The sequence below is a fragment of the Hirsutella rhossiliensis genome (genome assembly GCF_020360975.1).
Source record: "Hirsutella rhossiliensis strain HR02 chromosome Unknown scaffold00008, whole genome shotgun sequence".
NCBI classification, from domain to species: domain Eukaryota; kingdom Fungi; phylum Ascomycota; class Sordariomycetes; order Hypocreales; family Ophiocordycipitaceae; genus Hirsutella; species Hirsutella rhossiliensis.
The window spans coordinates 1006650-1019999 of record NW_025408674.1 but is presented as its reverse complement, the minus strand read 5'-3'; the positions used below and the strand labels follow the sequence as shown (position 1 = coordinate 1019999).

At 53.4% G+C, this 13350-nt stretch overlaps 6 protein-coding genes across 6 annotated transcripts; 4 read left to right on the top strand and 2 right to left on the bottom strand.

Moving 5' to 3' along the window:
- Positions 1–1650: 1650 nt before the first annotated feature.
- Positions 1651–2037, bottom strand: HRG_07395 (uncharacterized protein; the record flags this gene model as incomplete). Its single annotated transcript, XM_044865866.1, has 3 exons — positions 1651–1783; positions 1851–1921; positions 1996–2037. 3 exons carry the CDS (start codon positions 2035–2037, stop codon positions 1651–1653), a joined length of 246 nt encoding a protein of 81 aa, XP_044718830.1.
- A 2114-nt stretch (positions 2038–4151) lies between these two features.
- On the top strand, positions 4152–5595 carry HRG_07394 (major facilitator superfamily transporter; the record flags this gene model as incomplete). The annotated part of the gene is made up of 4 exons (XM_044865865.1): positions 4152–4335; positions 4412–4767; positions 4809–5455; positions 5550–5595. 4 exons carry the CDS (start codon positions 4152–4154, stop codon positions 5593–5595), a joined length of 1233 nt encoding a protein of 410 aa, XP_044718829.1.
- Positions 5596–7024: 1429 nt separating this feature from the next.
- On the top strand, positions 7025–7402 carry HRG_07393 (alpha-kinase family domain-containing protein; the record flags this gene model as incomplete). Its single annotated transcript, XM_044865864.1, has 1 exon — positions 7025–7402. The coding sequence occupies one exon, from the start codon at positions 7025–7027 to the stop codon at positions 7400–7402; it is 378 nt and encodes a 125-aa protein (XP_044718828.1).
- A 157-nt stretch (positions 7403–7559) lies between these two features.
- Positions 7560–8549, bottom strand: HRG_07392 (ATP-dependent DNA helicase PIF1; the record flags this gene model as incomplete). The annotated part of the gene is made up of 1 exon (XM_044865863.1): positions 7560–8549. The coding sequence occupies one exon, from the start codon at positions 8547–8549 to the stop codon at positions 7560–7562; it is 990 nt and encodes a 329-aa protein (XP_044718827.1).
- A 1031-nt stretch (positions 8550–9580) lies between these two features.
- HRG_07391 (DDE superfamily endonuclease domain-containing protein) lies at positions 9581–10568 on the top strand (the record flags this gene model as incomplete). Its single annotated transcript, XM_044865862.1, has 2 exons — positions 9581–10082; positions 10144–10568. The coding sequence occupies 2 exons, from the start codon at positions 9581–9583 to the stop codon at positions 10566–10568; spliced, it is 927 nt and encodes a 308-aa protein (XP_044718826.1).
- Positions 10569–12697: 2129 nt separating this feature from the next.
- HRG_07390 (uncharacterized protein) lies at positions 12698–13088 on the top strand (the record flags this gene model as incomplete). The annotated part of the gene is made up of 2 exons (XM_044865861.1): positions 12698–12739; positions 12813–13088. 2 exons carry the CDS (start codon positions 12698–12700, stop codon positions 13086–13088), a joined length of 318 nt encoding a protein of 105 aa, XP_044718825.1.
- Positions 13089–13350: the final 262 nt, after the last annotated feature.

Genomic DNA, 13350 nt, shown 5'->3' with positions numbered 1-13350 from the left:
GAGGAGGTCGTACGGCTCTCCTGTGTAGTTCTGGTCCTTATCCCAGAGCTTCATGAACATATATTGGGTATCTGCGTCAACAGTGGCATTCGGGGTATCATCCGGGGGAAGTTTTGTATATGCGTCGAGATGCATATGCTCGGACGGAGGTTTAGGTGGGGGGTTTTGGGCGGATTGGACGAGTTCGGGGTGCTTGAAGCGGTGGGTTGTCGGATGGGCTGTACGAGAGTTCAAGTTAGGTGCATCTTGGGTCAGAGCGGAAGTCGTGGGAGGTGATGTTGTTATCGGTAGTGCCTCAGTGATGGGTTCCTGGGCAGGTGGCTTCGTTAAGGTCTTAATGGGCTGTTGTTCGTTAAGACTGTAACGGGTGTTGCTACCGGTGGCGATTGGGGTTCTCGGGGAGAAGTTAGGCATTTGATCCTGTTGCTCGTAACTTATAAGCGGTCGTCCCAATGTCAAAATCCATCTCCATGTACTCTCGTTCTGGCCATGCAGGTCGGTCCTCCACAGTTTGCAACATGATGAATTGGGGTGCAAAAGGGCCATTTTTCCGTCCTGTATAGATGCCACGTCTCCTTAGAAGTAATCTAAGGGCTCTCTTGTAGTCCATATGTACCCGGTTCCATATGTCTTGGTTCCAGCCTTCGAAGTGTTGTTGGAAGTGGTCAAGGATGTCGTCTCCTTCTAGGCGTTCGAATTGGGCATTGGACATGAACCTAGCGGCGTACGTCGTAACTGCGATCTCATCTTCCTCGTCAGGTTTGATGTCTTGTCCCCAAAGGGTAACATCAACTTTATCGAATACGGATGTCTGGATAGCTAGTCCTTGCATCCGTTCGCTCAATTGTTCGAGCTGAGCGCTCTCGTTCGGAGTCGTAGCTCGGTCGGTCGGGGTCATCGTTGATCAAGTGAATGAGACGATGGAGTCGTATCTGGCTGTCGAAATACGTCTTTGTCGGGTCTAGTAACAACTGTTGATCGATGCCTTGCAGCCGATAATAGAAGTCGCTAGGCGATGTGGTCGCACTACTAATCGATGCCTTGCAGCCGATTAATAGCTTGGTAGGTTCTCCCAGATGCCTGGCAGCCTGAGATAGCCACTTAGCACAAATAACCTTCTCAACCGATGCCTTGCAGCCGATCTTGAAGGTTAGCGATTTGTCTCTTCTTCCTAGCTGTCTGTGATCGACCAAGTCGACCACTGATCAGTGTCGGTAGGTCTCTACACAGGCCTGCGTGCAAATCGCAATGGTATGTGTAATCGTTGATGTCTGTTCTAGAAAGGGGGAAGAGGGGGCAAAGGGCACGGAGCTAGCTATGTGTCCTCCGCTATCCTCAACTGCACACGTGAGAGCGCACGTGACCTATCTAGATGGGTACAATGGATTACTACAATTCCCACAGTATGCATCAATTTTTAACCTTTTTTGCCGTTTTATTATTAAATTAAGTTGGCGTTGAAGCCGTCAAGTGACACAGCCAGGTGGTTGACACAGACAGGTGGTGAGGACCCACTTTACGTGGGTCTGTGGGACGAGTAGCACCTCCCCTTGTACTCTTACTTTCTTGGCATTGACTTATTGCGAGCGTCTTTGACGAAACCCTCTGCCGACAAGCTGGGTAAAAGATGACCACGTCCCGTTGGCAAAGCTAGTTGCCGACCTTGGAGCTCTTGCTTCCGCCACTGGCGCTACCACCGCCAGAAGACTTGTAGGTAGAGCCGCCTTGGCCGTCGTTGTAGTAGGAGCTTCCGTTGGGGTTGGAGTAGTAGTATGAACCGTTGCTGTGTTGTCGACGTGTTAGTAGATCGCGGGGATTGGGTTCAGAGGGTCAAGGCAAGGGAGACGTGCGAGTTGGAGTAGTGATAGGAGTTGCTGTTGGAAGCGCCGCTGCCGTAGTCACGAGAGCAGTAGTGGTTGCCCTGTTCCGCGTCAGTACGTCGATATCGTGCTCTGGGTGTTGCGGATGTGGATGGGGGAGGAAAGGGGGCCCAACCTTGCTGTTGGTGCCAGAGCTCTTGTACTCGTAGGATGGCATGGCTGTGAGTTTCTAAGGATAGCTGCGTGGGATATTTCGAAGACGATTACACTTGACAGACAGGTTATAGCTGATTGAAGAGAGGGGAGACAAAGTGAGGGGGAAGGCGGACTCATATTACTCGTTGCCCGCCCCACTTAGATGGAACCAAGGCGAATCCCAATAAAGTGGGGCGGGCATTACCCGTGCCGCGCCGCGGCCAATACATGGGCGCATGTATTGGCCGCCGCCGCTGTCCCTTCCAAGAAGTTACCCCGCAGTGGCAGTACTTGGCACAGTTCGGCTACACACTGTAGTGAACTTGCTGCCTCGAGAGACCTGGATAACAAATGTGTCGCGGAGGCCACCCACAATAGGCCTAGGGCAGTATCTAGAGGAGGTTCTTTGGGAGACCGTGTCCACACGGTCACCTATTTCTGCGGGCACGGTGGACTCAAGTCCGACCTTTCTTCTATAGCCTCATATACATCTTTTCCTGAGACCCGCTAGTCAGTAGCGACAAAATGTCAGCTCAACGATAGCCTCGCAGAAATTGGCGCCGTCGAGTACCGTAGGTCGAGTCGAAATTCTACCCCCGAGAACCGTAAGCCGAACCTATCGAGCCAAAATCCGCTTCCCAGCAAAGAAGCGCCAATACAACCCCTCACCGCCATGCCCTTGACGAGACATACGCGGCCGGAACGAGACGATAACAAGACCTTCCGGGTCTTCCAGGCCAACGAGGCAAGATCCCGCCGACGCACGACTGCGCCCTCACACTCGACGACTCTGAGCAATACGGACGCAGTCCTTTTACAGGAGCGTTGGACAGAAGCAAAGAACTCCCATTGTGTCGTACCAGCCGCCAAAAGTGAAGGTGTAGGCCACCTCCGCTAGAGGCGACTGGTACCGTTGTATACGCAGATTCCGACAACACATTGCCTCACCAAAACCCCACCCGGCCTACGACACCTTCTCCTCGTTGACAGCCGGCCGGGATAGGCAATAATACCGAGCGGAGTCACGACATATGTCCCGCTGAAGTCTCAGACTGCAGCTGGCAGCTGCTCATGCCATTGCACGCCCAGAACGCTCTATATGCACAGAAGTTATAAACCCACCACATGCAGTAGTCCAGACACTACACAGACAGCCATATCTTTGCCGTGCCTCGACTCGGATAGAACACAACACACATAGCCGCCAAGTGCGTCGTGGCCAACCTATTTCCTCCTTAACCTTGCTGACTCCGAGCAATTCGCCTGCTTGGTGATGGATGAGATCCACGGCGACCACGGGGGTAGTGTCGTCGAACTCTGTAGGGGTAATCGGCAGTGGTTTGCTCAGCTTGTCGTTATCGACGAACAAGGTGCGGAAGAAGGCTGTGTCCATTTGGAGCTGTCAGGTCTTAGCTTGTGTCCGATGGAAACAAGGTGGTGACTTGCATCTATCACTGTCCGATTAAGCGAGTACTTATTTAAAGCCAATGCTGCCTTAACGCGGTCTCCAATCTGCTTCTTGTCCATCGAGCAAGTGCCAACATTCTTGACGGCATTCTTGGATTTGGCTGTCGTACGAGCCTTCTTTGTCGGATTGTCCTGGTCGACCTCTACGGGTGAAGACGCATGCTGTTTATTGGTCACTGGCATGCGTCGATTGAGATTGCTTGTGATGATGTGACAGCGTACCTTTCGTGTTTCAACCATATCTTCCAACTTTTCAAGACGCAGAGTCGGAATACGGAAGGGAGAAGCGATCTGAAACAAAAGACAAAGGCGCGTTGGAGAAGGTGGAAGTAATGGTCTCATCAAAATCTCGCAGGTTTTGAAGCGCGCCACGCGCCACGCGTCACGGAAAATCTATTTACCGCCTAAGCAAGAACTTCCTTGTCGCCACGTGCCTAGATCTCACCACGTTTACGAAAAGGGACCTCATCAGTACCGCATTTACCACTCGACAGAAGCGTTACGTGAATTTGGCCGCCGGAGTCCGCTAACGTGCTCTCACGGCGACAGGTTGCCGTGACCCCTTCCTGGACCTGCATCCACTGTGCTTCAAAGCCATAAGGTAGCGACGTCGCAAGTTCACCACGACCTCGGAGCCTCCATTCAGCTCGAAGCCCTCCCGGTCTGGCCATGGTGACCAAGTCGCCTACCACCCGGAACTCGTCGCCGGCTTCCTTTTACGCGGCAAAGGACTCGGAGACGCAAGGGTCGGCAACATCCAGCAGTCCTGCCACTCCCTGTCCGTACAGTGAGGCGCGACAGCTGCCTCGCGAGCTCAAAGACCATTGCCAGATTTTTCTCGAAGAACAAATCCGTATAGGCACCCTTTTCCGTCTTTCTATTCGCGCGTTCTTTTATTCTCGGGGAGACGGGACTGATTGAGGCTTTAGATACTTGTGCCATCAATTTGCTCAACAGCATGCTAGGCTCCGGCATTTCCCGGCAAGTTCCAACCAGCAAGACCGTGCCGGTGCCGCCCCAGCCATCTCGCACTTTTGGGCACGCTGGTTATTCATCCGTTGCATACGACTCGTGCAGACAAGCCGGATCACCTGATCGTGTCCTCCTGGCGCTTAATTACTTGCGCAACGTCCTGACCATCGCTGGACCCATCAACGCCGGATTCCGCGTCGCCTTCCAGTTCCACTCGACACCGAGATGGGCCCGCCAATCCGATCGTCCTGGCTCTGCCAGCGATAGCGACATGTCCGACGGCGACTCGAACGGCGACCTGGATCAGTTGCGGGTGCAATGGCAAATGAGGCGAGTGTTTGGAGCCGAGGCCAGGACTTGTGGTCCACGGTGGGCTGGGCTTTCAACACGGCGACAGTGCATCCTCACCGGTGGCGCTACTGGAAAGTGTGGCTCGGGTTCATGCTCGACGTCCTCGATGCCGACTGGGCCGAGAGGGGAAGACTTGATCAAGAGGCCCACGAAACCAGTGGCAAGCGCGGACACGAGTCCGTTGCGTGGCGCACGGAATCCATGATTTACATGTATATGAATCGGGACGGTCGTCAGACGGGACACAAGCGAATTATGAACGCGCTCTTTGCCGACGGGGGAAGCCAATCCTTATCTGCCTTCTTGGAGGTGTTCGAAAAGGAGCTAAGGGGGCCTAAGAAGGCGTCGAGAAAACGGAAATGGGAGCAAGCCCTCGACCTGAAAAGCGACAAGTTCGGCGACTACTTTGATGCTGATTCGATATCATCCAGTATTTCTGAGCCGCCAACGCCGGAAAAGCGCCGCGGCGCGAGCAGGGATGTCTCGTTTGGCTGTTCGAATCCCGGTCTAGTCGAATCAATACGTCTTCGACTGAGGTTCTTCAAGCTTCTCTCTGCTGCCACCTCGGTGCTTCGCTGGCGGTTGGACCTTAACCAGCTCCACGATGGCTTTGCGGCAGGCATCGCTGCTCCTCTGCAGATGTTTGCTCTGTTTGTGTCACGACGAGAGAACCCACTGCTACCCGCATCATATGTCACCATTATCAAGAAGCTGTTCCATTTGCTGCTGCCTTCCCGGCACAAGGATCCTAGAAATGTGGATCCAGAAGGCCATGCCATGGGCAGCTTGAGCTTACCCATGCTGGAGCACTGCTACATTTCGTCGCCTGCCAATACGGTCGGGTTGGAGGACAACGCGAAGCTCTCTGGTGGTCGAGCAAGCGATGCAGCTGTTATGGGATTGCGAAATGATGAAGTGCACGGACAGCTTTGCCAAAGCAGCCTTGAGAGGCGTCGAGGCGCGAGAGGCAAAGGCGAAGAAGAGGGGAATGGGCAAGCGTCGCGCACATTCCGGCTCTATCGTGGCCCGGGATGTCTTGGCTGGCTCTGCCGAAAGAATCCGTATGTTGATACAGTTACTGGAGGCATCGGCTGACTCGGACAGTGAGAAGCAGCAAGCCTTGAACTCGACCACCGACTCAGTAGAAAATTGTATCGTAGTCAAATTGTAGCAAGTTCTACACAAAAGCTATCTCACTTGGTCGGCGATCGCAATCGTAGCGCCGAAAGCGCGATTGACAGCCTGAACTATCTCGGTGTGAAAGGCCTCTAGTGAGTTGATACAACTAACTACCATGCTTACCCCCCCCCTTCTGCTCACCCCCCCCTTATGCTCCGCAAAAATGTTGCCGCTCCATACAAATTGGACCAACTTCACTTATACAGAATCTACTCAATTTTAAAGCTTTTGACGAACAGAAAAGGGTCGTCGGCACAAAGATCAAAGAGTCGTGGTCCTTCTCCGTCATCTTTAGTGTCGCGCTTTCGCTTAGCCGAGCTGGATGGCTTGTGCCGGCCAGTGAGACTGTTTAATAGGGCCATTCTCGATGCCGTGTATGGTGGGACTAGCTCAGCAGAGGTCCAGAAAGAAGAACTATTGAATCCGTTTGGTAGAGGTGGGCAAATTGTCGAATGGAAGAAAAAACAGGTTACGCGTCTTGGAGCACAGACCATCTCGGATACGGATACGGATTTTATTTCACCCGCAGAGAAGTCCTTGGCAAGTACTCGACACTTCGGCACGGAATAGCAGGCTGCCCGAGTGGCTAGAGGGCGCGCAATTTCTTCCCACATCGTCAACCTCAACTTCATCTCATCCTACACTGCGTCTGCAGCCCGACGTGGCCATGCGCGATTGTGCTGATTGCGGCCGCAATCTCCCTCGTACTTCCTTTACGGCAAATCAATATTCCAAGGGTCCCGGCGTGTCGCGATGCGTGAGTTGCGTCCATGGCCATCACCCGGCGCCCAGTCCGCGAGGCAGCTCGATAGCGGCAGATACAACAAGTCCGGCAGAAGTTCCATTCCATATGATGAACTAGAGAATCCTTTTGCCGAAGGGGCTTTCCGCTGGGTAGCCCAGGCCCCAGGGGGAATACACGTCAGGTCCTCGTCAAGGCGAAGCGTGTGTTGTTAAGTGGTTTAAGACGGGCGCAGTCTTCTAACGACTACTTCACTCTCGACATCAAGGCTGTCGATAAGGCCCTAGAGATTGTCAATATGTTCAACCAATTAAGAATCGTCAACAAAGCCGTTAAGATCAACGTACCCCAGGTATGGCGATTTGAGGACGATGGCAGTTCCGACGAGTGGTCAGGTCAAAGACATCTTTGCGAGCCTTTTATCCAAGACTACCAAAAGTTCAACAGCAATAGCGGATGGAGCGACGACTCGGATGCATGGGCCGAGGTTATGCAAGCCCTTAGTCACTTTAGCTACCACCTCTCGGGCGGCAACTACGTTCTATGCGACCTCCAAGGCGGCATATACCAACACGAGGTCGTCCTCTCGGACCCCGTTATTCTGTCCCGGAACCGGGAGTACGGTGTAACTGATCTTGGCTCCGATTGGTATCAGCTCCTTCTTCAGTCAGCATAACTGCAACCAATTCTGTCGCCCCAACTGGACTCAGCCTGCTAACCCAATTCAATACTTTCGTCCCGTCGCCGGTACTACTATGATTGGACGGTCGGTGCCTACACGCCATTCCCGACCTGCAAGAACGAGGTTCTATGGCTAGTGTCCAGGACTCCTACTACTGCTGTAGGGACAGGATGTCATGTATTTCATCAAAATACGCCCCTACCATCTGTGCTCGGTTCAGCCAGTAACCTTCCCTTATTCCGCATGCATGAGCCCAAACAGTGGAGGCATAGTCCATAGCAGGCGCAACCGCAGCCGTGAACTGTCTGGCCACCCTGGGCGACAACGCACGCAACAGCGTGTTGAGGACAACGAAAGGCCACGCCTTATGGCGGGCAAAACGTCCATCACGCCATCTCATCGCATGGCCAAGGGAGTCCTGGTACGTGATGCTCCGTAAGCGAGGCTCCACGAAGTCGGCCTTGCCGTCAGGGGAGAGGGGGGGGGACGCGAGCGTTAACAGCGGCTGGGAACGGTTGAACTCGTTGATAGGGGTCCTGCGAATGGAAGGCAATGGCATCTGGTGGTGAGCCTGCGCGCTACGCGGCATGTACTCCAGATCAGTCACACGTTCAGGGTCAAGGGTACCGTTGAGAGATCTGGACTGCAAAGCGTTCAATTCGGTATCGGTAGCCTGCAAATTCGATATCGCTGATGCGTCGGCATCGCTAGGATCCTCATCCACAGCCTCCTCAACAGGGCCTTGGGGGACCTCGCCGTCAGGTGTGTCAGCCACTTGGCTTGCAATGGAACCAGCTATGCTGCCATCAAGAGGAAGCCGTTGCAGGCGATCCTGGCTCACGACAATATCGCGATAGCCCGGGTGGTGGGACTGTAGGTAATGCAGCCTGGTCAATAGGCATGAACGGCGTACCCGGAAATCGCGAGCAAACTGTTGCTGGAAGCGAGGGTCGCCTTCCATATTAGGAGGCCGTAGTAGCACGATATCTAGCTCCTCCGGTAGCACCGGGAGCTCTTCAAATAGCCTACCAACGTTGCGAAGAAAGTGGACAACGTGGCCGCGATATTTGTATTGAGCGCCACGCACTTGTAGGACCTTGACATGTACGTGAACCCGAGCAATGAGCATCTCCTCGACCATCGTTAGATCAGGTAGATTGCCGGGGACTTCCCCGAAGTCAAGGTTATTCGCAGCGCTAAAGAAGTAGGGCTCGTTAGGGCTTTCTTCCTGTCTCGACCAATGCAGCGACTGCAGATTTTTAAGCGATTTCGCTTCATATTAAACCAACGCCGGATGGACGGACAACCATATCGCTATTGAGTGGCTTGAGAGGGTCTATTTGCCCCAGACGCGACCAGCCGATGCCTCAGATGCTAGACTGATCATATTATATGGATATGGAAGTCATGCAACGGTGCGTTTCTTTATCCACCTGAGCCACCTCTGTAGGAATTACTGTTAACCGGGACCAGGATGCATGGATGGCCACATGCTTTTTGAACAACGTTTATTGCTGTTACCTTCCTGCCCACTGCTCTCATGGCCTCCAGAGTCGCGCGTGGAAGCTGGGACGAGCTCAGCTCAAAATTCGCGGGGGGATGGCGGACTACCCATCTTTTCAGCCAGGTTATGTATGACTCAAGCGCTTTATACAGCGGCATAGAGAACTCTTCCACCGTCGAAGAGCAGCAGCGCGAGACATCAAACGGAAGGCTATGCAAGATCGCATCCACGTTGAGGCTTTTTTTCGCGGCTGGTCTCAAACGATCGAGAAAGACGAGATTCTCCTAAGAACACCTGGAATTTCGACGAGACAGGCTTCATGGTGGGATATCTACATAAAGGCACATTTATTTGGACCTTCCGCGAGATTGATACCCTATTTTATCTGACGCTCACGATACAGTGTCGGTCACAGCGATTGAGGCTATTTCTGCAGCTGGGAGTTGCATTCCTTCGTTTGTGATACTCCTGGAGTCCAAATTCCTGCCCGTTGGGTTACCAACAGCCTTGACGACGATACCATCATTTCAACCAGCCAAAAGGGGTATATTAACGATGTCATCGCGATTGAATGGATCAAACACTTCGAGAAACACACGAGACCGGTTGATCCACTTCAGAAGCGGCTTCTACTTATGGATAGCTGTGATAATCACTATACAGAAGAGATGGTTCACTTCTGCTTCGATCACAACATTAAGGTCTTCCCAATGCCTCCCCATCTTACACATCAGCTTCAACCTCTTGATGTCGGCGTTTTTAGGTCATACAAACACTGGCATCAACAAGTTCTACATCGTGAGATTGCTGACGGGGCATATGACTTTAACAAGTCCGATTTTCTATATCATCTCCAAGAGGTCCGCACTCGCACCTTCAAAAAGCACACAATTCTCTCATCTTGGCAGAAATGTGGCCTCTTCCCATTCAATCCCGGGATCGTGCTCTCCCAGCTTCAAGACACGCTCTCGTCGCTCACAGAAGAAGTGGCCATTAAGGACCTGCCGGGCTCGATCGAAAGCGAGCCTCAGGGCGGGCCTCAGGCAGCAAGACCATCAACACCATCGCCACACACGCCGCCCTCGATTCAACGATTCAACTGGAACAATGTTTCAACGCCGAGACTCAACCTCTCTACGATTCAGAGGTATCACGCCTACGTACAGCTTCGTCTAGCCACATCAGTTGACTCCCACATGCCGTTGACTCCTCCGTCACATACGTCTATGAGAAGGCGCGGAAAGCCGACAAAACCTCGCTCTCAACGGCATCACCGCAACGGCCGAGATGACGAAGATAAAAGAGAAACAAGCCAAGCGCTCCAGTCTCCAGCAACAGACAACTATTGTAGCGAGATACGGCCCATTAAGCGTCGGTGACGCTAGAATTCGAGTCGCCCGAGACGAATACAATAGACAAGCGGCACAAGAAGAGGAGGCACAGAGAGTCAGGAATAAGGAGGTTCGCGACGAAGCTGGCTATATACGCCGCTGGCTTCGCAAGGTACGCTTCAACGTCAGGATTAGCATCACAGAGGCGAAGATTCGAGACATCAGAGGTCTCTGGGCCAGGGCGACAAGCGCGCACACCTCAATTGCAATGAGTGGATGTGCGCAAGCTACAGGATTCTCCGCGAGCTACACAACCGCGGCGTAGGGCAGCAAGGCGATCATGTGGCCGGAGTACTATGATCGCGAGATTGTAAAGGAAGCAGCCGAATTAGTGGTGATGGAGGCAATAAGCGTGCTATTTGCCGTCAGACGCTTTCTTGAAGCTGACGGCATCGAGATGCGATAAAGAGGAATCATAAGACGCGCTCGAGGCTGGGAAGGAAGAAGAAATCGAATAGAGCTCAATTCGATGCCAAAACACCAAAAACACCTCAAAGGCAGTATGGTGATGCAATTGCATTGCTGTGACTAGCTTGCAATAAAGCGAACATGTGTTGCACTTATCGCGGGAAGAGAGGTACTTTTAAGTTCTAGCAAAATGGCGGGGCTCTTATGTACTTCTTTTTTTCCAGGTCAACGAGCTTTTTCTAGGTCAACCGCCCCCCCGTGACTGCGGAGCTGTCACGGGGATTGGCCGACTTTGAGGCCCCCCTAGTACTCGAATCAAGTGTATGTGACATGGGGCGGATGAGTACCGTCCCCACCGGGAGGGACGGTATCGCCAAGGCTTTCGTCTCCTCGGACTGCAGAAGAATGCCGAGCGGTGGCCCGAAGTGGATGGTCACGTCATCCGCCAAGTGGTGGTATCCTGGGAGATTGGGATCGAGTATTACGTTCACGGCAGTAAAGTCTGCCCCATTAACCACTTTCAAGCCAGTGTAGATGTTCTTGTTCACAACCACAGGCATGCCCTGAGCGTAGAAGAAGACGGGGGACCTTGCAAGCGGAGTCGTCACCTTGTCCTATGGTTCGCGCTATGATGTTTGGAGAAAGCGTGCCGTTGCGCCAGGTGTGAGTCGAGACAAAGATACGGATATGCTGCTTGTTGAAGCGCGCCCAGCCCACGACAGCTTCCATGTTGAGGGCCCACCGGGTGCGGTTCAGTGGCGTTATAGCACGCAAACCATCGTGGAAGGTGATTTGGGAGCGTCCTACAATGTTGGTATTGAGCAAGCTCAGATCTTGCTGGGTCTGCCGCCCGTTACGGACTCGATCCAGGAGTGCGCGGACTTGGTCTTCGAGGAGCACAACAGTTTTGAACATATGCCACAATCTGCAGCCGCTGTGGGGAGAGATGGTCGCTTGTCGCAGGGGGGTCTGTGTTCGGTCCGGCGGTCTGTTGATCAGGAGGCTTGTTTCCCGCACGGGGGCGAACTGGTAGAAGTCTCCCATCAGTAGAACGACAGGCATCCCACCAAACGGCTCGTCCGGACAGTCACGGAGTGCCTGGAGATGACGACTGACGTTGTGCAGAGTGGCCCCCCCCAGCATACTGACCTCGTCAATCACGAGGACCAGCTTCTGTTTCCATATCCATTTCTTCGCCTCCGAGAAGGGGGGAGGCGGTTTGTTTGGATCGTGATGGGAATCTAACCCACACGCCGAGTGGATGGTCGTGCCGCCAATCTGAGCCGCCGAACTGCCAGATGTGCCGGTTATCTGCAGAAGATGTGGTTGGTTCCTCGCCGCGAACACGTCCTTTAGGCATCGATGATCCTCGACTTTCCTGTGCCACCCGGCCCGCCGGTATATTGAAGATGCTGACCGGCTGAGTCCTGATTAGCGGTATACCTGTCCAGAAATGCGCAAACAAGTTGAAGGGCCACGGTCTGTAGATAGTTCAGTGTGAAGGTGGCTGCAGCGGTGTGTCCCATCTCCGCGAAGCTAGTCACCGGGCTGATGTCGACAAGCATTCGAGGCCCTTGTTGATTGAGGTCACTTCCCGGGTGCGCAATGGTGGGCTCCGTATCGCCGTAGCGAGCTAGGGTATCGTCGATGTCGGCGCCATCCGTGGAAAGCATGGTCCGCTGAGAACCACTCTCAATGTCGTCTAGCATCCGAAGATGCAATAGTTGTTGGGCCTTGGCCGCTGCTTGGACATCGTCTCGAGATATTGGAAATTGGCACAAGGCGTCACCTTGATCATGGGGTATATTCTGGTACAAATCCACCTGACGGGTGAGCCGGAATCCAGAAAAGTGGAGCGGGCACGAGTAATATTAAGTCCGCCTTCCACTCGCTCTGTTTCCCCTCTCTTCAATCAGCCATAACCTGTCTCTCAAGTGCAATCATCTTCGAAATATCCCACGCAATTATCCTTTCAAACTCATAGCCATGCCATCCTACGAGTACAAGAGCTCTGGCACCAACAGCAAGGTTGGGCCCCCTTTCCTCCCCATCCACATACGCCACACCTATAGCACGATATCGACGTACTGACGCGGAACAGGGCAACCACTACTGCTCTCGCGACTACGGCAGCGGTGCTTCCAACGGCAACTCCTATCACTACTCCAACTCGCACGTCTCCCCTTGCCTTGACCCCTCTCAACCAATTCCCAGTCATCTACTAACACGCCGACGACAACACAGCAACGGTTCATACTACTACTCCAACCCCAACGGAAGCTCTTACTACAACGACGGCCAAGGCGGCTCTACCTACAAGTCTTCTGGCGGTGGCAGCGGCAATGGCGGAAGCAAGGGCTCCAAGAGCGGCAAATAGCTTGGCCAATGGGACGTGGTCATCTTTTACCCGGCTTGTCGGCAGAGGGTTTCGTCAAAGATGCTCGCCATACACTGCTTGGCGTAGTCAAAGATACCCATGATAGGCATAAAGACAAGCCCCAGGATGAAAGATCTAGGCAGAGTTCCAGACATTTGCAGAGCTACGTGTCATCCTTCCTGCGCCAGTTTTGAGATGCCGTGGCCTTGATGTTCGACGACACCGCGTTCCCAGCATGACCCCCGGGATCCTTCTCTTCGTT